The sequence below is a fragment of the Primulina eburnea genome, unplaced genomic scaffold, assembly GCF_022965805.1.
Source record: "Primulina eburnea isolate SZY01 unplaced genomic scaffold, ASM2296580v1 ctg559_ERROPOS1146420+, whole genome shotgun sequence".
Taxonomy (NCBI): Eukaryota; Viridiplantae; Streptophyta; class Magnoliopsida; order Lamiales; family Gesneriaceae; genus Primulina; species Primulina eburnea.
The window spans coordinates 141197-165427 of NW_027331346.1; the positions used below are offsets into that span (position 1 = coordinate 141197).

Sequence of the window (24231 nt, forward strand, 5' to 3'; positions counted from 1 at the left end):
ACATTCACCATGATACAGTACGTTGATCTGTATATTCGAGATATAGTTCGTCTACATGGGATTCCCATATCTATTGTTTCTGACAAGAATCCGAGATTTACATCGTCATTCTGGAAGATTCTGCATGCAGCGATGGGGACCAAATTATTATTCAGCACATCATTCCATCCTCAAACAGATGGTCAGTCAGAAAGATTTATTCAAATTTTAGAGGATCTACTTCGAGCTTGTGTGATCGATTTCCAAGAAAGTTGGGAACCGAAATTACCTCTAGTGGATTTCACCTACAATAATAGCTATCAATCATCTATTGGGATGACTCCTTTTGAGGCACTTTATGGAACGAAATGTAGATCACCTATTCATTGGGACGAGGTTGGTGAAAGAAGGGAAATTAATCCTGATTTGACCGAAGAGACATCGGAGCTAGTAGTCAAAATTCGAGAGAGAATGAAGACTGCACAGAGCCGACAAAAAAGTTATGCCAACAAGCGACGAAGAGAGCAAGAGTTTGCATTGGGGGACCACGTATTTATGAAAATAGCACATATGAAGGGTGTTATGCAATTTGACAAGAAAGACAAGCTTAGTCCAAGATTCATAGGGCTATTTGAGATTTTTGAGATGATTGGAACACTAGCCTATAGAGTAGCATTGCCACCGATGCTATCTGGAGTACACAATGTGTTTCATATCTCAATGCTACGAAAGTACATGTTGAACCCTTCACATGTACTAAATAATGAACCTCTGCAATTAAATCCCAATATGATGCTGGAAACATAATTTTTGAAGTTTGACAAACCGAGCATAAAAAGATTGAACAAACTGATCAAGAAGACTGAAAAGAACTGATCTACAAATACGCAAACTATCGGTTGCTTAACTCAAGATTATTGTGCAGATAAGACAACTGAGCTAAGTTAACTGAACTATGTAGTCGACTGGATGATCAGTTGAAACTGATCGGTTTAACTACAATCAGTTGATAGCTATCAGCAAATTTTGTCGGCTGTGTCAAACTGATAAAATAGTTTGACACGTCATTAGTCAAGGAATGTGGCATCAACAGACAATTATACAAAAACAGACTGCAACATGTAGTGGGAACGCTGTATTTCAGCAATGCTACAGTGTACTATTGTCAAAAGGATATTGACATGGCAAACAATGGATAAAAAGACTCGTATTCATTGTTAGCGTTGGAAGCGAAGCCTATAAATAGTTGAGAAGAGAAGCTCAGAAGATATAACAAACCAAACTACCAATTTGTTATTCTGCTTGAAATCTCTTCACAAGCTTTCTGTTCATATTCAAAAGATTTCAAAAGCTCGCACTCAGCATATACATTCATAGCATCAAGGCTATACATTGAGCATACAAGCACAAACACATATCGTTGTAATATTCGATCTTAAAGATATCAGTTGTGCTAAGTAGTTTCAATACAGTTTATCAGTCATCAACTGATCTGAAACTGAAGGGGGTCTATACAAGTCTTGTATTGATCAAAGTCCTTTAGTGAATATTCTATCTTCAAGATAAAAGGAGTGACGTAGGAGTGATTGAATATCCGAACATCCATAAATCTTGTGTCTCTTATTTTAGTTTTTATTCTATTTGTCAGTCAGCTTATTTCCGCACTTTCATTAGTTACTGATTGACATTCACATAACAAGATTCCCGAGTTCAGTTTATCACTAAATTGACTCATTATATGAAAATGTGGTAAAGTTGTCAAGTGTTTATTCAACCCTCCCTCCTTCTAAACACTCTTTCACCTACCAACCGATCATATCATATGACTTATTAGGAAAGACCTGTCCAAATCCTGGGTAGGAATGAAAGAAGACACCAAAACAAAGTCATTCCAATGGTCAAGGTCAAGTGGTTGAATCTCTCGGAAGATAAAGATACTTGGGAAACCGAGAGGGACTTAAGAAGTCGCTACCCGGAGTTATTCAGTAAGTTCTGATTTTGAGGAAGAAATTTTATTTAAGTGAGGGATGAATTGTAAGGTCCAAAATTAAGACGACGTAATCCAACTGCATTCAAATCTAGGGAAAAATGGAAAATAGCTAGTTAGTTGATTTTAATTGCTAAATTGATTATGTTTATAAGATTTTAAAATAGTTTTCTACTTGAATGCATTAAAATGTATTTTTAAAGGTTATTCTAGTTGCGATCGAGGAACGGAGACCGATAGTTGAAAAATGGAAAAATGTTTTTATTAAATAATGGTTTTTAATTATTAAAAAAAGGTTGCTTATTTTTATTATTTTTGAAAATAAGGAGTTTTGAGGTGATTTTATACGCTGAGACGTAAATTTTATCAGTATTCGATTTCAACAAAAATACGAACATTTTGACAACTCGGCTTGCCCTTTAATTATAAGTACACGCCCCCCTCACCCCAAAATTTTGTTACACAAGACTCCTAGCATCAACATCACACGGTGCACACGAAGTTTAGCAAGGAAAGCTTCCATTTTTTCAAGGAATTCAGCCATGGTTTTGTCGTCGCCTTTCATCGCATCATCAACGGATTTTCATGCGTAAAATACGCAAAGTCACGTCATATTTATTTCCTTTTCTCATCTATCACACCCTAATAAGTATTTGAATATGAATTGCATGAAAAAAAAGTCTCTCTTTTATTTATTATGGTTTTATGCATAAACATGGGTTTTGAAGCATGTTATTGACCCAAAAACTTGATAATTTATTACATGAAGGGGCTGCCATGTGATAGGATGAAAAGGGCAACGTTTTTCCATGATTTAAAGAGTCCTAGGATGCACGAATTAAGCCGCACATGAATAAGAACAAGCTAGAACAAAGTTGGTGCGTTTTTGTGTCAAGCTTCAGTTTTGAAGGGATCGACCATGCATGGCTCGGCTTTGGCTCGACCAAGGCTGGGTTGAGGTGTGTTTGGGTCAGGAGAGGGACTCGAGCACATGGGCTGGGAAGGAGTCCTAGCTCCCGAGGGTTTGCGCACGGTGCAGCAGTAGCTCAGGGAGCTTCGCGGCTGGGGCCAGGGGCAAGGCTAGGTCTGTAGGATCTTGAGAGGGTTCACAAAGGGTTGGGTCAGGGGCTGGCTCGGTGGTTGGGGTCCTAACAAGTAAATCGAAGAGTCCTAGCGTATAGGGTATCCTCTGTCCCAGCTTTCTTCTGTTGTAGGAGGCTTCGGCTTGGCCCAGGTTTGAGTCCTAGGGGTCCAGTGGGTTCATGAGGGTACAGGAGAGGTCTGGTCCGAAGATGGCTTGGGCTGGTTTGGGCATGGCTCGATGAAAATTTAAGATGGTTCGAGGTATGCTAGGTTGGTACGAAATTAGGGTTTAGTTGGTTATGGTTTGAAACATGGTTCAACGGGGGTCAAATCATGGTTCACGATGGCTAATTAAATATAAAAAGTCTATGTTTAAAATTTAGGAATTTTATATTAAAATTGGAATTAATTCAGGAATTAAACGCTACGCGAATTAATAATTAAAGAAAAATTGGAAAGCCTAGAATTTAAGCCAAATAAAATTATGGAAAATTTAATCTAAGCTCAAATAATGATTTGGGATGGTCTAGAGTCAATAAAAGTAAGAAAAAGTCAAATTCGAGGAATTTTACATCTAGGGGTATAACAATTATTTTACACCTAGAAAATAGGAAACATCTTGACAGTGCTCTGAATGTTGTTTTATATGTTAAAATGATTATTTTACATATTTATGGATTTTATGTTATAATTTCGATGCTAAAAGATATGTTGCATTCTTGGTTTTAAAAAAAATGATATTATATGCATAAATTTTATAAAGTGATGGAAATATGAAATGGTGAAGGATGTGAAGTAATTGTGACTAATACAAATACGATGATATGTGAATACGTAAGGCCAAGGCTCAGTTGACGGGTGAGAGTATCGCTGATTTCCTCGCCGACCAGTACTGTGGTTACATGTAGATGGATCCATCGCCCCCAATACGAATACAAAATTCACAATTAAGGATATGAATTCAATGAAAAAGAAATAATAATACATATATGATGATATGAAATATGTTTATGATGAATATGAATATGTTTATGTTGATATGGAAAATGTTTAAGTTTATGCATGATTATGAAAATGTTATTTTACGTAAAAGTATTTCACTGTTGCATTTTGATCTGTATACGTATTATTTGTTATCAAGAGTATGGTGTGTTGAATCTTTAGACTTACTAGGTGTGATCGATGCATGTGAATATGATAATAATGATAATGGAGGTCTTGATTGGACCGAAGGTGCACATAACCCGAGGACCAGCGCTAGTAGTTTTTCGCACTTATGTTTATGACTTATTATTTTAAGTTTATGTTAAAGATTTTTCCGGCTTTTATTTATACTTTTGAGTGGTTTTTGAGAGGTTGGTAGATTTAGCTTTATTGCTAAGTTAGGATTTGAAAACGTTTGACGATTTTATGTTTTAAACAATTTCCTTTCGTTCTCACATATAGTTTGTTGTTTTATTTTAAAACGGTTTAAGGTATTTTAAAGTATATATATATGATTCGGCTGAGAGTAATGAGTAAAGAAAAAAAAATTTCTAGTAATTTTAAGAAAACGCGTAGTGGAATATACAGATTCAGTAAATATCATAATTGGATAAAGACGTAAAATATTATTAAAATAAAGATTGTTTTATGTTAGATTCAATAAAGTCCAAGCCACGAGGCTCGTTTCGTATCTATTCTAACGAAGGCTTCACCTCATTCTTTATCTATCTTGTGTAACAACTCTGGAGTTCCAAGTTTTCCCTCTGATGTCTCGTTTTCCAAGTTTTCTCTATGATGTCTCATGTGAACATTTAAATCAACTTCGATCTTTGGATTCAACAAAGAGACCCAAATCTCTTGAAACCGCTGAAATTGAGGAAGAATTGAGAAGATTGAAAGCACAATTTAAGAAAACTGTACAAATGTATAATGTTGCAGGTTAGGAATGTGTAACTTCTTGAGAAAAAGCAACAAATAATGCTCAGAAGAAATCAAAGGAAGTGAGTAAACTGGAAGATTCCAAGCAAGCACAAAAGACAGTGGTGGCCACTTTGGAGAGGGAGAAATAGCAGAACATGCACAGTGGATGTGTGGTAATAACGTGAGGAGATTTCATGATTAAAAAAGGTTTGGGGTTGAATAATGTTTGTGGATTTTCATTTGGGAAAATTCACAAAAATCATTAAGACGCTTTGATGAACAAAGTGAGTTCTGGGTTGAAATGGATAATGTAAGAAGCAGCAATATCCTGGTAGGGATTGTCAATGATGGTCATGGCTGACGGGGGGTTAAGCTGCGTGGAGTAAGAGCAGCGATTGAGGAGTTAAGAAGAAACTTGAAAAATTAGAGTTTTAGGTGGAGGAAATTTTGGATTTAACTAGAGGATTTTGAAGATGCGGTGAAATAATGATTTTGGTAAAGTTCAATGAAAATATATTTGGGTTGGAAGGAAGTTGGCGAGGCAGAAGAAAGAAGTTGGAAATTATTAGAAAGGAAAATGAAACATAATATGGAGGCAAAACTCCACTGATGAAAATCAAGCTCTTTCTCGGTACAGCAAACCTATATTAGGAATGAAAATTCTTAGTCTCAACTACCACAAGTCAACCTATTTATACCAACAGTAAAGAAGGGAAAATGCGACTAATAAAAATGTGTTTTAGCAATTGACTTCTAATATTCCCCCTCAAGATGGGGAGTGGATATTTTCAATTCCCATCTTGACCATCAATATTCGAAGCTTTGAAGGAAGAAGGGCCTTATTGAATATATCTCCAAGTTGTAAATGGGAGGCATCATGCAGTATTCGGATGATGCCTGACTGTATCCTTTTGCGCACAATGTGACAATCAATTTCAATGTGTTTTGTACGTTCATGACATACAGGGTTGGATTCTATATGAATGGTCTCTTGATTGTCACAAAACAATGTCACTGGTATGTCAATCACCGTTCACAAATCTTTGAGCAAAGAAATCATCCAGACGGATTCACAAGTAGCATTTACCATGGACCTATACTCGGCTTCAGCAGAAGATTTAGACACAATTTTTTGCTTCTTTGATTTCCAGGAAACTAATGAGCTGCTCAGCATCACACAAAATCCAGTAACTGAGCGACGTGAATCAGGACATGCAGCCCAATCAGATTCCGAGAATACATGCAATTTGGCTTCGGTGTTCGAACTATAGAACAAACCCTGTCCTGCTGTAACCTTCACATATCTCAAAACTGAATAACAGATTGAAAATGAGCAGATCGTGGTGCTGAGACAAACTGACTAAGTCTGTTTACTAGATAAGCCAAGTCCGAGCGTGTGATAGTGAGATAAAGCAGCTTTCCTACAAGCTTACGATATAGGGACGGGTCTTTTAATAACTCCCCATCATCTTGACTGAGTTTTGAATTGGCATCCATGGGAGTACTGCGCGGTTTACTCGCAATGAGTCCAGCATCACTGACTAACTGAAGTGCATAATGATGCTGACATATGTATACACCTCGTGAAGATCTTGCTACCTATATGCCTAAGAAATACTTCAAGTCGCCCAAGTCCTTTAGCTTAAATTGCATGTTCAAGAAAAGTTTCAAACTCTCAGCTTCAGCGTCATTATTTGTGGCAATTACTATGTCATCCACATATACCAACAAATCCAAGAACACATCACCGCATGTACGAACAAATAAAGAGCTATCCGCATGAGATTGAAAGAAACCAATCTTGAGAAGAGTAGAAGAGAACTTAGCAAACCATTTCCGAGAAGCTTGTTTGAGCCCGTATAAGGATTTTTGTAGCTTGCAAACGGCATTAGGTGGCAAAGATTCCCCCTTTCGTTCATATCCGGGAGGAAGTGACATGTAAACCTCCTCAAATAAGTAACCATGCAAAAATGCATTGTTCACATCAAGTTTCATCAAGGACCAACCTCGAATGCCTGCTAAAGCTAACAAAGTTCGCACTGTGGCTATCTTAGCAACAGGAGAAAAGGTCTCAAATAATCTACCCCTTCTTGTTGCGTATACATTTTTGCGACTAAACGGGCCTTATATCGTTCGAGAGTCCCATTTGCTAGAAACTTAGCTTTATAGACCCATTTGCAACCAACGACATGTTTCCCCGAAGGCAAGGAAACAATGGTCCAAGTGTCATTGCTCTCTAAAGCACACAACTCATCAGTCATGGCCTGACACCATTCCGGGTGCTGAACAGCCGGAGAAAATATGTGAGGCTCATGAATTGATGAAATATTGTTGACAAAGGCTCGGTAGGAAGGGGAGAGCCGATGAGTGCTAAGAACCAATGACAGGGGGTGAGCAGTGGACGGCTCGGGTGAGCATAAGGAAGTAGCAAAGCAATGATAGTCACGTAAGTGTCTAGGCTTGGTGGATACCCTTTTGGAATGGGATTGTTGGAGTGGGTCAGCAGCTGGTGATGGTACAACAGCTGGTGATAGTAGATTAATATGTGTGGGAAGGATACTTTCAGAAGAAAAAAAAAACAAGATGAGTCGGATGGAGATGATTGTTCTGCAAACAGGAAAGTTTGCTCATGAAAAACAACATCCCGAGATATATAAACTTCATTGGTGTCAATTTTGAGAAGTTTTTAGGCTTTATAACCTGAGGGATATCCAAGAAATACAGATTTGATGGCACGAGGAGAAAATTTGGAGCGCTGGCTCAAAAGTGTAGAGCCATAGCAAAGGCACCCGAACGATCTAAGGTGAGAATAAGTTGGTAGCTTCAAGAACAACAACTCAAAAGGACTTTTATCAGAAAGGCGTGAAGGAGTTCGGTTGATAAGGTAGACTACAGTAGACACACAATCGCTCCAATAGACCAAAGGAACATGTGATTGGAAAAACAAAGCTCGAGCTACATTCAAGATGTGTTGATGTTTTCATTCCACAACGGAATTTTTCGTTCAACACTTGAATGATAGGACACAATTCCCTCGGTCTTGAAAAAATGGAGAAATTCAATTCTGGAGCATTGTCGGAACAGACAGATTTGACTTTGGAACCAAATTGTGTATGGACCAAATTGCAAAAATCAGCTAAAATGTGCAAGACATCAGATTTGGCTTTCAACAAATATATCCAAGTCTATCGTGTGTGATCATAAACAATGGTAAGAAAATACTTGTATTCTTCAACACTCAAAGGTGAAATGGACCCCAAACATCAATGTGAATTAATTCAAAAGGAACAACACAAGTTAGATTGTTGGGAGAAAATGAAAGTCTCTTTTGTTTAGCTGAGTTACAAACTGAACAATCAAGTACATAATTTGGATTTATTGAATCATGATGAACTAACTAATCTATTACAGATAACCTAGGTGAAGAAGGATGCCCCATTCTATAATGCCATAATTGGCTATGAGTAAGAGAAACATTACAGATTACAGGAAGAATTTTGATGGATTCCGAACATAAGGTTACCAACACGACTATCCATCCCAATCCTCCTTTCCTTGGTGATATCTTGAATGACACAAGAATTAGAAGAAAAGGACACAGAACACTTTAGATATTCGGTCAGAGAACTAACACAAACAAGATTGAAATGGAAGCTGCCAACAAAAAGTACATTCTCAAGTATCAAGTCAGGTGACAACAAAACAGATCCTATATGTGTTGATTCCATTGTGGAATTGTCAGGTAATGTGACTGTGGAATTTGCAGCCTTATAAGAGTGAAAGTATGCAAGAGAACATCAAATATGATGTGTGGCTCCTGTGTCTAAGACCCAATGATTATTAACAATAGAAGAATCATAGAAGGATAATGAAGAGATACCACTGAGAAACGATGCGGATGCCTCAAGCTGTTTAGAATCCATCGTGGTGCCATAGCCAAGCTGCAGTTGAGTACTCAAGAAGGCAAAGAGATGCTTGCATTGTTCATGACTTAGTGACTCAGGTGCACTGCTGGTTGGTTGTGAATTGGCTGGAGCATCATCAATTCTAATATGGTGTGCTCTAACTTTAGATGCATTGTTCGTGGATACGGAATGATGCTTCGGCTTGTATTTGGGATGACTTGGTGGATATCCATGCAATTGGTAGCATTTATCAATAGTGTGACCCGGATAATGACAGTGAGAACAGGTTGGCAGATCTAACTTTCTGCCTTTATCACTTTTACCATATAAAGATCCCTTGACAATCGCAGTGCTCGGATTAGTGAACGAGTGTGAAGAGTGATCCAGTGATGAACCAAAGAAGTTGGAATGTATGGATCGTTGACGTTCTTCCTGAACCACCAATGAGAAGATCTTCGAAATTACATGGATCATATCCATCATCAGAACTTGAGCATGAATCTGAGCATATGACTCATTGAGTCCCATCAGAAATTGCATAACACAATCTTGATTTTGATATTTCACTCAATCCTTCATAGAACCACAATTACACACTGATACCGGCTGGAAATCCTTCAATTCATCCCACAAAGTTCTCAAACGAGTATAATAAGTACTAACATCCATTGAACATTGTTGCAAACCAGTCAATAGCCTTGTTAATTTGAAAAATTCGAGGTGCATTACTTTGATGAAACTTTTCACGGAGATCTATCCAGATCTCATGTGCGGTAGCCATATACATGAGACTGTCAGCTATTTCTCGACTCACAGAATTGAGTAGCCATGAAATCACCATGCTGTTGCATATAATCTAGTTACCATACAACTAATAAAAACGTGTTTTAGCAATTGACTTCTAATAGAAATATTTCATTGAATTAAAATTTTGGGCTAGATGAGAGTGGGGGATATGATGTTTTGATTTTTCCTAGGACAGACATTTTGAATCATTGGTGTAATTTGGGCCTCATATTGGTAAAAAATGATAAATGAATTGAAAATCTTATAAAAGGAATTTTGGCATGTTAGACTAATGTCTGCAGAGAGCATTTGTTTGCAGCAAAAAATTAGATCAAATATTGGAAAAGCACAAGAATATTTTTAGCCCCCAAAATTGCACAAGGAAAGCTCACTAGTTATTGCAGACCATTTTGAATTAACCTAGCAATAGACAAGCTTTGACACCAGATATTGGGCAGAGATGGGGGACGGGAGACATCGTGGTGAAGTGCAAGGAGTGGAGAGAACCTCACAAGCAGTGAATAAGGAATGAAGGATCGACAGAAAATGAAAGACAACATATTCAGAACAAATCTGAAAATATTCTTTACAAAATTTTAGCCTTCAAGCATTCTTAATTTCTAGTTGTTACAATAAGTTTCTAGCATTTTAGGTATTCTCGTTCCATATTTAAGCATAATTTTATTATATAGATATTTTTTATTTAATTTTCTATTGGTTTGCATATACATAATCATGTTTAGGTTTTATTTCTTCAATTTTTAGTCATTTCTTTCAATTTCCACTATTTTGGTGTATATTTTTTTTAGGATATTGAAAATAACAATCAAATTTTGGATTCAGTCTATTTGTGTTTAGAAGTAATTGGATTTATAACGTTTTTACTCAATTTTGATGCTTTTAGCATCTGGCACACCCACATCTACAAAATTTTGTACAAACAGTATGTAATCTATATCGATCAACGTGCACGACTAATTTTAGAATTTTTTTATACCGACTTTTTAATCAATAAAAAGTAAATAATAATGAATTAAACAAAACTTCATTGAGTAGCCATGGACCAAAATGAACCTTGAAACTATACAATACAAAACAAATGATTAATTGGATGACATAGTTAAGTCCAAATTGATAGGACGATTATGCCACCAACTGCTTCCACATTCATCTGATATTTCCGGAGGGTAATTCCGTAGATTGCCTCCAACATTTTCTGTCTTGGTTTCTAATTTTAAATCTATATTTATGTGTTGAATTCCATCACCTCTCTTCCATATTGAATTATTGACCGCGCTTCCCTTTGCACCGTCAACCTAACAAAATAAATAAATTATCAAAATTCGTCAAATATAACAATGTTTGAAATATATATAATAATTTGTTTAATGAATGTTTTACGTCAAATAAAATTTATATTTATAATAAAATTAACTGATAATTCAAAACCTTTCAACCAAAAGTACTTTAGAATATGTGCCAAATTCATTAAAAAGTGTTAATGTGCCACTCACCTGGTAATAATTATGCACATTTTCTTCTATTGGGTTAATTTTCTTTGTGGGTTGGGATATTTGTTTTCTTTGAAGTGATGCTTCTCTGCAAAAATATATTGAATGTTAAAGCAAAACGTAATAAGAAAACAAATCAAATAACATTTAAACTATGAAACATTGTAGATTAAAAACCCATTGAAATTGTAGTAAGAATTATTTAAATGTCAATAAACCTGATATTATGTTTGTTGTATGCATATGTTCTAGATTTTAATCTGACCTTAAACAATCTCACTATCTTGCTGCTAAATGTATTATGAAATTTAAAAGGAACTCAAAATGTTGGATTGTGGTATTCAAAAGATTCTACATTTAATTTAATTGAGTATTCAGATACCGACTATGTAAGGTGAAAATTAGATAGGAAAATCACTAGTGATCCATGTCAATTTATCGGTGAGAGACCGATATCTTGGTTCAGTAAAAAACAAATTTCCATAGCTACATCAACAACAGAGACTTAATATTTGGCTACTAAAAGCTGTTGTTCACAACTTCTACCTATTCAATAGCCACAATGAGATAATTGAATTCAAGCTTCTTAAATTACTTAACTTAATAAACAACACAAGTTCTATTGTGATCATATACAATCAAGTGTGCACTCAAAAATAAAGCATATCGATATTAGATATCATTTTATCAGAGCTCATGTGGAAGAAAGATATAAGACTGGAATACGAACCCTCTAAACAAGTTGCTGATATTTCACCAAACTACTGTCGAAGTCTAAGTTTCCTTGAAAAATATTCTAGGATTAATTAATTTATCTTTATTACTTTCTAAATTAAGAGTATGCATATTTTTAGTAGGAATCATACTTGTGTGTTCATCCCACTTTGGCTGAATATTTCCCTAGAAATTACACTGATAAATAGAAGGGTCTGGTCTACTGAAATAATATCTCTACTGAATTTCAGGAATTTTTTTTTTCATCAGGCTTATCATATAGTGTAATTAGTTTGATTTATTTTTATTTAATTAACCTTTAAAGTACAGCCAAAGTTATTTTTTATGTTTAAATAAATTTAAAAAATTCAAAAAAAAATTCTCTCCGGACAGTTCTTTTTTTAAACAAATTTTAATATAACCACATCCTGAAACATGGCATTGTGTTTGTCTCATTTGGATGTAAATATAATCTTTCAATGCCCCATTTTCTAACGTTATTTCAAGCAATCCGTTCGCATTCTTGATTTCAATGTCCTCACTGCAATTTTCGCATTCTCAAACTCTTCTATGCCAATTAAAACTTATAATTTCATAAATGGAAGCCTACAGATGAATTCTTATCAAGTGAACTTTTTGAATCTATGTATGGCATTGAAGAGGTTTCTATGGTATCCATGTTCAAGGCTCTGGAGGCTACTGGACTCTGAGCATTTCTCAGGCTTCCTGTTGTTATCTTCGAGGATACTCGTCTTGAATTTTATGTCAACGCTATAGTCAGTGCTGCTAAACAGATATCTTGCACTTTGGGTGAAAATACTTCTCTTTTATTGAGATATGTTTGCGTCTACATTCAGTTTGCCGAACTAAGAACTTTAAGATATCTTTCATCTATCTCAGTTCGTTATCTCTCCAATGAAATTAAAGTTTTCTTATTCTGACAATTCCATCTCAGTTTCATGCAAGAATAAAGAGACGAAGATGGAGTTCCAAGTGTTGATGGATCTCAGTTCGAAAGACACTACAAGAATAAATGCATATGGTGATATTCATAAATGTCATCATATTCAATATTTAATGATATTTAAGTTTTAGTGACACCTCCAACAAATACCCTATATTCCAATGTCGTCTTAAACTTCGTGACATTTTTTAATGTCATTATAAGATGTTAAGAACAAGGTGAGCTGATAGTCCATTGTTCTCGATGTTATGGTTGATATGATCGAGAAATGCTCTACTGGTTTTGTTGTTCCGATTGGAAAATTGTTTGTTGTCTTACGTGTTTTTGTCTCTACTGTTCAAGATCTAAGTAAGACGAAAATGTTAGATGTCGCAAATGTTTTGGCATGACATCCCAAAGTTTAAGTGTAAGGTCCAAGAATTTAATTTACTTAACCTGAATGCATGCAATCTAGGGTTTTATTTAAATGATGTGTTTATTTATTTTTATGCATTTATTGTATAATTATTGCATGATATGATTCAATTTATTATTATTTTAAAAGTTCACGTATTAGGGTTTCTATATGCATTTAGCTCTCGATCGAGAAACGAAGACCGAGGAATTTTCATGAAAATTATTTTTATTACATGAATAATATTTATTAATTAATATAAGGTGTTTTAAGTGTATTTTTCAATAAACAGGCTTTGTTGGATAGTTTTACCCGCCAGAGAATATTTTTGATAGGTACACAAATCTTAATGAATCGGAGGACTTGTTGAGGGCTTGGCCTGTATTTTCAAAAACGTACCAAAAAGAAATATTTTTCGGGAGCATTTTTGGGCATGTTGTGTTTGTTTTATTGCTAAATGGGCTCAAAAATCATTTTTACCCTTTTTAAATTAAGTGAGGGCCTATTAGTGCATTTTAAATAAACCTAAACCTATTTTCACCAACCCTAAACCTAATTATATCATAGCAGCCGCCCCTCCCCTCCATTCAGCAGCCTCCTCTCAGTTTCTTCAGCTAAAGGCTTCGGCCATTGGTGCTCTTTCAAGAAGGATAATTTCCCGCGTCTCTGATGCCTCCCTGACGTGAAATTCTTCAAGCTTTCGATCTTAAATCATAAAGGCACGCTTGTATTTTCATTTTCTCCTCATACACACCATAAGTATGTTGAAGTTTATGTATTTGTATGAAAATTTTATGATCTACATCATGCTTGTGTTTTTGAAGAGGTTTGACCCGAAACGTTGCATCTTTAAGCCTAATACTCACGTTTTCTTTGTGTGGTTGCAAGGGGCTGCCGACTTATTGATGTTAAGGGGCTATGAATGGTGATTTAATGCTGTCATAGTGCTGGAGTCGATAGAGTGCAGGTGCTAGATGAAGGCCGAGACTTGGTGCACTAGGCGGCTAGGGTTTCGAGAGGTTTTGGTGCAAATTATGGTAGACTCAGCTGAAAGAGGGATGAACCAGACCAAGGTGCGATCCATGAGGGTCCAACCGAGGTCCAAGGGGAGTCTCAACACAGCTGGTTTTGAGTGGAAGAGGGTTCCCTAAGTTAGGAACCGATGCTCTCCAAGAAATGCTCGGTTGTGCGTTTCTTTTGAGGGTTCGAGAAGTGCGCTTGCATGGGGCTGAAGGCTATGCTTAGTTGAGTCCAATAGGGTCATGTTTTCATCCTAAGTGGTCTGGTTCGAGTATGGTCGGGGTGGTTATCGAGCTAGGGCCGAGAATTGGTGAGTAGGGTTTTTGAATTGTTGGTTCTGGAAATTTCAGTAGCTTGCATCAATGTTTTGGGGACTTTGGGTGGTTTGAATTAGAGAGTTTTATGTCTAATTTGATGATATTAAGTGGTGTTTTAAGTTGGAAGAAATTTGGTTAAGTTTCGGGTCGATTCGGGTTAAAACCGGGACCCCGATCCAAGTTTTAAAACGAATCGGTTAAGTTTTTAAACGAGCTCGCGTTTACATCTAAGAAACACTTTTAAATATTTTTTGGGCTGTTTTAAGGAGTTTGGTAAGCTTCGGGTCAAATTTAGAGGTCCAGGGGTAAACGGTCATTTTAGGTTTCCGAGGACAAAAGTCAGCGTCTCGAGCACAAATTTATCATGCTTTTAAATATTTATGCATAATGATTATGTTTTTTTTATGAAAAATACGTTGCATGCTTGATTTTAAGAAGAATTTACGCATGTGTATGATTTTTGATAAGTGATGAAGATGGTGATGTGTTGAAGGATGAGAATTAGTTGTGACTAACGATGTATATGTAAATGCTTAATATGTATATGTAAATGCTGATGATGAGTCCTAGGCACAATGGATGGATAATACTGTCATTGATGTCCGACAGCCGTCGGGTACCACGGTTCTATGTAGATGAATCCATCGTATAATAATGAATGATGTTACGAAAGTCACAACTAATGAACTTAATTCATGAAAGGAAATGATGTATAAGTATATGATGATAACGATGAGATTTTTTGACACGTTATGATTTCAAATGACACATTTACATTACGCTTTTTCAGTTCATTAAAGGTATGTTGATCAAAGTATATTTTTCATTGCTGTGTGCTGTATATATGTACTTTTTATTCTCGTACAGGTGTGCTGAGTCTTTAAACTCACTAGGCGTGTGTGTTGCAGGTGAGCATGTTGATGAGGGGACTGGAGGTGCCTAAATATGAGTAGACAAGACTGGATGTGCGCGCACGACCCGAGGACAACAATTCTTCCGCACATGATGTTTTCTTTGATATTGGAGAGTACTTTAGAATTTTAATCATTGGTTTTGATACGATGTTGATTACTAGAATTTTTACTCGTTATGTTTAAGCATTTTTGGTTGGTCGAGTTTGGCCATTTTAAATTGCAATATTCTAAATTTTTAAATATTTACGAGTATCTTTAAGTGGATTGCATGCATGTAAAATATTTAAATAATATTTATGAAAATGTGAGGTTTTAAAAAAAATAAAAATATTTCCGCATTTCAGTATATGTTACATTATGCCATTCCAAGTGCTACAATAAAGAAAGAGCTTGGTGAAGCCCAAGCATCTGCTGCAAAGAAGAATCCCAAGTGAAAGATGATTTTATGGAGTAATTCTACGAAGAAAGTTTCTGAGGGCTTTGTTGTTGTGTTGATTATCCCGCAAACCAAGAAAAAGCCGAGAACAGTTAAGATTAAGGATCCCAAGTAGATTGTTTCTGTTGCTGATAATTTCTCTAAGCCATATTTCTTTCCATCCACAACTAATGTTGTTAAAATTATTCATGTGTTTACATCTACTGAATCTCAACAAGCACAACCCATGTCAACACAGCCTCTCTATTGATCCATCTAGAGCTGGGTCATCCTCCAATTTTATATTTTCCCCTAGACCAAAAGGAGATGGTATTAGAGATCCTCTGTCGGAAACCAATAGATCTGGACTGTTTTGCCCTAATATTATTGGAAAAGTCAAAGGCACGATGGTTGTTGAACCAATTGCTAAAGAAGCCGGTGAAGATGAAGCTCTAAAATCCTTTGCGCAGACCCAATATGTCTGCACATGGAGAAAATTGATGACTTTACTGATCACGAGATTGAGTATCTCAATGAATGGGTATGGATACACAGAATTACTCGATTTTCACTTTTTTTTCAAAAATATAAGAAGAAAATTTCTATAGCAGTAAGGCTAGAGGTCATGGTTTTTACTTAGGCTCGAACCAACATCATGGCCACTGCAAAAACCCGAAGAGAATATAATTTTCGCAAATCTAAAATTTTCCCAAGTCAGTGAAACCCTAACTTCATTGAAGGAGAATTACGATTATCATGGCCCAACTGTTTTTCAGAATGTTGCACTTATTAAACAACTCAACAACAATCTTTTGGTCATGATGATGTGTATTTATATGATGGAAGTAGATTTTCCTTTAGAGCTCCAAGGCACAAAATCAACTTGACCTTCAAGCTAAGTTAATAGAGGAAGTTGAAAGTATCCGCCAAAAGATAATGCATCCAATACTCTTGCAAAATCGCTGTCTATTGCTATTGCTACTGCTACTGGTACTGCTCAACCTCACCCGTCCTTCTTTGTTCTCTCAACTAGAGATCTATCATTATCTACTGATGATGTTGTCGATTCAATTTTCCAAGTGGCCCTATCTATAGATGATGCAATGGATAATCTTCCACAGGATCAAGCCACGGAATAACAAGTATTAGCTCCATCACCTCTAGAAACTCAACCTTATACTTCCCATTTTGAGGCTCTGATTTCTTCAAAATCACCTCTACCAGAGATAACCGATGTACCAATATCTCCAGTCTGTCCTCCTCTGCCTGTTTCTGAGGAATTTTCGAATTTTCTTACTACTATGGTAAAGGATATCCGACTTACTGCATTGATTATTTATTCAGACATTTCACAACCTAGCTCTGAGCTAGCACTACAAAAAAAGGCGAAAGACATCGGTTAAAAGCCGTTGTTGTAGGTCAAATAAAACTGTTGTTAAAGGTCCTGCGGTTAAAGGGTGGGCTCAAAGACAACGGTTTTTAACCATTGTCGTAGGCGTCTAAAGACGACGGTGAAAAACCGTTATCGTAGGTCTTGTAAAACCGTTGTTAAAGGCCCTGTGATTAAAGGATGCGTTCGAAGACAACGGTGTTTCACCGTCGTCGTACACGTCTAAAGTCGATGGTGAAAGACCGTTGTCGTAGTATTGAAAAATCGTTGTTAAACTAAATATTGCGACGGGTTTTTAAAAAAAACCGTCGTTAAACTAAATATTGCGACGGTTTTTTTAAAAAAACCGTCGATAATTGATATGATTTCCGTCGCTATTTAGTGACGGTGTTTGCATATAATTAGCGACGGTTTTTAATATGATTTTCGTCGCTATTATTTTACGTAAAATAAAAAAAATTTATAATTTAATAATTATAACAAAAAAAAGTTACAATCTTACTAAAGTAATAATATCTATAATCTTAACACTTAAAATTGAAGCGAAATTATTTTGTGGAAGAGACAATGTTTTAAAAAACCGTTGTCGTATTTCTACAAAAACCAGCTGAAAGACAACGGTATACCCAAACCGTTGTCTTTGACCCTTGAAACACATTCATAGACAACGGTTTTTAAAAACTGTTATCGTAGCCTAAAAAAAACGCTCATAGCCAACGGTTGTTCAAAATTTCAACACAATGATTTTTAGCTAAATGGAAAATATTGAGCTTGATCTTGTCTCCCTACAAAAATATTTTGTCTAATTCAAATGGAATTTACTTGAATCCCAAGGGAATATGGTGGATAAACATAATAAATTAATCGGTAGTCAAAAACAAATTGATCAGGAACTTTTTGAAAGGACTTCACTACATAGATCTCGGAATTATTTAAATATAGGAGGCAGATGCCAAAATAAGGGAAAGACCAGAAGGATCAAATTAAAGAGATGCCAAAAGCATTAATCCAAATCCAGTACTTCGGAATTCCTTTTTATCTTGAATTGTAATTATATGAGTTATGATGATTTATAAAAGTAGTACATTGGAATAAATTATTATGCTGAATTTTGGCATCGAAACTGATGAGCATTTATAAGTTTTGGAGATATGCCTTAAGTCAAAGAAAATCTCGGAATCAATAAAATTCAGAAAAAAAGAATTTTCACTAGACCACACCTCAGCAGACCCATAGCGCAATTATCTGAAGTTATAGTATCTCTATGGTTCTACCAAAGAAATCATTGAATTATCAAATAACTTCTACTATCTACTTAATAAGTATTGAAGGTTGTATTACATCATATTTGTTCTTTTAACTATAGATTACATTTTATGAGCAAATCCAAATCTCATAAAATGTTAAGAAAATAAAAACAAAAAAATTATGATCGTTGAATGTCAATGTCGCAAGTATTTACTGCTACAAACTATTTTTGGAATACTACATATGACACGTGACATCCAGCACTATTTCTGATATGTCCTTGATGTGACTCTGTTATAGCTGTTCTAATCTGAACACTGAAAATCATCTATAAATGTCATCTCAAGTTTCAGAAAATGCTCTCGCTTGATCAATCAACTATCTGCTATCTAATCTTTTAGAAATTCGAAGCTTTGCTGAAAATATTCAAAACACTCATAAATTCAAATCAGATTTATTTCACATATCATCTGTGTTGAACCTTAGTCGTAGTTGTTTCAAGATTATATTGTGTTTTTGTGTGACTTTGTATTGACATAAAGAGTCTTTATGTTCAAATCTTGTTTTCTTAGAAAAAGTTGTTGCTAATTGTTACAGTAGACAATGTATAAGTCCTTCTGAAGGGAGTGTTTACTAGAGCTCTAAAAACAACGTCCTTTAGTCAGTAGCGGAGCTAGAAATATGGCCTCTTCCCGTCCTAGAATTTTAAACTCTAGAATTTTTTAATATTTTAAATTGATCTACCCGGGCTAATATCATATTATTTCAAAATTATACAAAATTTACACATAATTTTTTTTTTAAAAAAATTGTTCCACCCGGGCTAAAGCCCGGGTAGCCCGGGTACAAGAGCATGTAGCTCCGCCCCTGCCTTTAGTGAAAAACATAGGGAAACTAAAGAATGAGAGACGTAGAACGGTTTTGTCCTACGAACTTCCGTAAACAATTGAAGTATGATTTAATTTCAGTTGCATTTTACATTTCCAATCTCCTGCTCGTGATTTACTAATTTTCACTTTGGTTCACAAAGTTCAGTTGGATTCTTTCCGCACAATTTTTTCAATTGTCTACTGAGCTTTGAAGATTGAGAATCAATTTAACCTGCTAAAAAAAGTCGAGATCGTTGCTACTCAGAATTAAGAAGAAAACTTTGTGAGGTGTTTAATTACCCTAGTCTAAGCATCTCTGCCGATCCAAACATAGCCTGTTAATTTTTTTGTAATAATAATGATATCCTCTTTTTCTTCTCTTGCTTTTCTTTGATTGCCTTCTTTGTATCATAGTCCATCCACCGGCTTTAATTTTTTTTTTTAAAGATAAGTCCACGATTTTTGTGGACGTATAAATTAAACCCCCACCCAAACTTCATTTTAAACATAAAAAAAATATAATTTTTTTTATGATGAATGAGCCCGGTGTCGCTATCTTTTCCTTGGTTAATGCAATCAGAGACGGATTTATGCATGGGCTGTACTGGGCTGTAGCCCAGCCCACTTTTTTTTTAGCGACGGTTTTTCATAAACCGTCGCTAATATGGACGACGGTTTTACTAAAACTGTCGCCGATTTGATCGGCGACGGTTTAAATTCAAACCGTCGCTATTAGAGACTGTTTTTTGAAAAACCGTTGCTAATAGCGACGGTTGTTACATCAATGTCTTAGTCCAATCAAGTCCCGTCCATTTACAAGGATGAGACCAAATTCATCCCATATCCTTTGATCCGCCCCACCTCAATTCTACAAAATTTCTCTCCCTAGTCCCAAGCCTTTTAGCGACAAAATAGAATTGAAGACTCTCGAAGAAATCGAATTGCTCATCGGCGAGACAACAATCCAGGTAAGAATCGGCTATACATTTTTTATTTTGTTTTTTATAGCTTCTCTGTGCGTGATTTGTGGTTTCTTGATTGTTTGTTGTTGATTGACTATTACTTGTTTATTTTTTTAATAATTATTTTATTCTTGTTTAGGATTATAACTTGAACTATTTCAAAATGAAACATTAATCTTGTTTTGACATTACCTGTGTTTACTGCCACTACTGAGCGGGCTTTTTCAGCAATGAAGCATGTGAAGACGGTACTTCGCAATAAAATGGAGGATGACTTTCTTGCCGATTGTTTGACACTCTATATTAAACGAGATTTACCTAAACATATTGATGTAAATTCTATTATTGATGAATTTTATGTTTTAAAATCTCGTAGAGCACAACTTCGTTGAACGATATAATGTAAATTTTTTTAATAATATACAACTTATCATATTGAGTTCAAGCCCCCCCAACTTCTATTCCTGGATCCGTCCCTGAATGCAATAGCATACAAACTCGCTAGTTAGGTAAATCATATAAAGGAAACCTTGTGCGACAGTCTAGCCTGAAAAAGTATTGGTAGGAGAATCGAAATTAAGACCATTGGTCAAGCTCTCACTTACACTACCAACTTAAACACTCCTCATGGACAAAAAAACTTATATTCTTATTTTTCTCTAAATTAATTAGTTCTTGTCAAGAGATTTTAAAGCAATAGCACTGTGTAACATGATCACTCGATAAAGTGTTGGTAGAAAAAATCGAACTTCTATCATTGGTCAAGTGCTCGTATTCTTCGCTAATTCAGACACACTCGTGACAAAGGAAAAAAAACTTATATTCTCATTTCTCTCCAAATTCGTTCTTGTCACGATATTTTAAAGCAATACCGCTTGTAAGTAATTTTTTTTCCCGAGCGATGCATCTAACCCTTTTTTTTTTTAATGAATCTAACCTTTTGGGTGTACTTCGTTCAACAAAAAATAATATAGGTCTCCATTCATATATATTGTATCTTTTGAATATATGTATTATTTATATAATTACTTGGGATATTATTTATTCATATATATGGTAGACATACCTAAGAGTGAACCAATTAGTGCTGGGGATAACAGCCATAATCCCATGAAAGTCCGAGTGTTCCTTCATGTTTCTATACGTCTGAAAATTAAGAAATAATACAATTTTTTAGAAATAATAATAAAATTAGGGCTCAGTAATATTTTTATATTTTTCATCATCTATATTCAAAGGTATATATTAAGTAGCACAGTACATAATTTATACAAAAATTAAGCAACACAGGCATGCGAAGAACGCATATTATATGATTAATATGCGTGAAACAAATTACACATAAGCAAACACAAAATTTACGGAATGCATTTTTAAAAACGAAAAAAATTGCGGAATGCATTTCTCAAAAAAAAAAAAAAAAAAAATTTATGGAGAATTTTTTTTTTTTCTAATCCTTAATATTTAAATCTCTGGGATTTCGGTTATTTTCAAATTGAGTATTAATGATGTATCTTTAATATTTTTGCAATTTTGGTAATCAGCTTTGCAATTTAGTTCTTTTTTGTGGGATCGCTGACATTGTATTGAACACAATAACATCATATTTTAAAAAAAATATTATACAAAGAAAAAGAATATAACAAATGAAGACTGAAATATGACAACTCAAATACAAACATACAAACATAAAAGACAAAAATTTCAAATTTTTGGTAACTCAATACTCCATAGTGTTAATTTTCGAATAGAGTTAATTTTCAAAGAGGGGGCGATTTTTAATGTATTTTTAACTTGAAATTGCATTTCTAGAAAAGTTATGTGCAATTATATATATTATATATATTTATTACCCATCCATCATGTTCGCCTCCATCACATCCAATAGATGAGTGAAAACTCATTGGTGTACACACTGATGAGCACAGCCTAACATATCGAAACTCTATATACACACAGTACTGAATCCACTAGTAAACTCACGGCTCTACTCCTTTAAAATAGTTTTAAAATATCAAAGAATACATTAATACATGCATGCAATTATATAGATATATATTCAAATAATTTCCAATTACATATATGTAGTTAATCCTCGTTAATTTTGTGTGTTCCTTAACATTATTACTAATATATACCTAGGACAACTAGGTTAAAAGCAAGCCTGACATAGCTATTAATTAGTGATGAATGCATTATAATTAATATCTTTAAACATGCCACCCGACATAATTACATTAGATCATAGATTGAAATTATATTTGATTAATTGACAATAAACAAAAAACACTCTAATCCTAGGTAGGTTGAATCTTTCCAAAGACAGCATCTTACTTTCTTGAGTTGGTTTCGTAATTATTTGGGATAGCCTATTTAAAATATTTTAAAGCCAAAATCTTATTATATTTATACCAAAATTTTCCCATGAATGTAATTTGAAGAATAAAAATACGAATGGCAATCCAAAAAATAAAGAATTTTCAAGTATTTTATTGAAAAAAATACATTAAATTTAAAGTTAAATATAATAAAGCTCCCTCCACAGAAACCAAATTTTCCCGACAGATCATTTCATATCATTTCTGATATCTGGCCCATATATGCTACCTTTTTCTAAAAAAATATTAATATTTCAAAGCCCTAATTAACTGAAAAATATGGTATATACTTTGAAGCTAAATCGTATATTATTCTTTAATTGATCAATTGAATTATAAAAATAAAACAATATCGAATAAATTAAATTAACTGAATCTTTTATATATATATATATATATATATATATATATATATATACATATATATATATAGTTACAAATATAGATATACCTGGAGATGGCTCTTGATGTGTGAAATCTTAAGCCCTTTAACCCCCATCATCTGCATAATCTGCTTCGGAGTTGCTTCTGTAAAATCATGAACAAAAAATTTACAAACTTAGAATACTTAACTGTATGCATATTTTAACTAATTAATAGAACCCAACAATTAATTTTCCAAATTAATCAACTCACTGTATTTGCCACCAAGATTTTGAACTGCTTCGAGGAAGAGGTGATGAAGTTCCGGCGTCCATCGTAACCTCGGAAGGGACGACTTAGTGTATGGCCTTACCCGAATTCTTGGAGAATTATCGTCCATGAAGATAATATGAGAATGAAGAAGTTGAATGAGAAATAATTACGATATCATGATTCCGCATTTAAATGTGTTGTATTTTAAATGAATTTAAGAAAAAGTGAATAAGAATAATGTTATAACAAAGACTTTTTGTGTGCCTGTGTAGACTTTGGGAAACGTAATGAACTCCTGTCTATTATTGACGACCGGGCAAACTTACAATATCTTTACCTCCTCCAACTTAACTTTTTCCTCATTCTCAATTCCTTCAAATTTTTATTTGAGCTCTCTAATCATTTAAATTTTCTAAAATTACCCTCAAATTTCATAATCATGGTACGTGACATTGTTATACCTATTGAGATTGTTTTTAAAGACATATTAGCCCAAAGACATGCAGCTCCAAAAGGTTTTCAGCCTATATATCAGTGATTGATTTTTTTTTTTTGCATTACCAATCATTGTTCTGTAAAATAAATTGAATAGTTTACCAATTGGATCGCAGTGCCGTCGTGTTGTAACCATCGGGTTTTATATACTTCTCATCTTAGACTAACCACGTAGTCTCAATAAATGGTTCTTGACGTAGAATCCCTCAACAGCACCTAACACATGTCTGTTTCCTTTCTTACCTCAAGGTGTATAATAAAGTAGTTTATTTTGAAAATAATACATAAGAGGGGCAATAATCTTTGTTCATTTTATTCAAACATACAAACTATTATTAGATATTAACCTTATGTAGAGG

General features: G+C 34.7%; 1 protein-coding gene across 1 annotated transcript; it reads right to left on the bottom strand.

Moving 5' to 3' along the window:
• Positions 1-10689: 10689 nt before the first annotated feature.
• On the bottom strand, positions 10690-23630 carry LOC140821383 (uncharacterized). The gene is made up of 5 exons (XM_073181857.1): positions 23378-23630; positions 23193-23269; positions 21430-21509; positions 11160-11244; positions 10690-10961 (listed from the first exon to the last, which is right to left on the bottom strand). The coding sequence occupies exons 1-5, from the start codon at positions 23502-23504 to the stop codon at positions 10749-10751; spliced, it is 582 nt and encodes a 193-aa protein (XP_073037958.1). The 5' UTR covers positions 23505-23630; the 3' UTR covers positions 10690-10748.
• Positions 23631-24231: the final 601 nt, after the last annotated feature.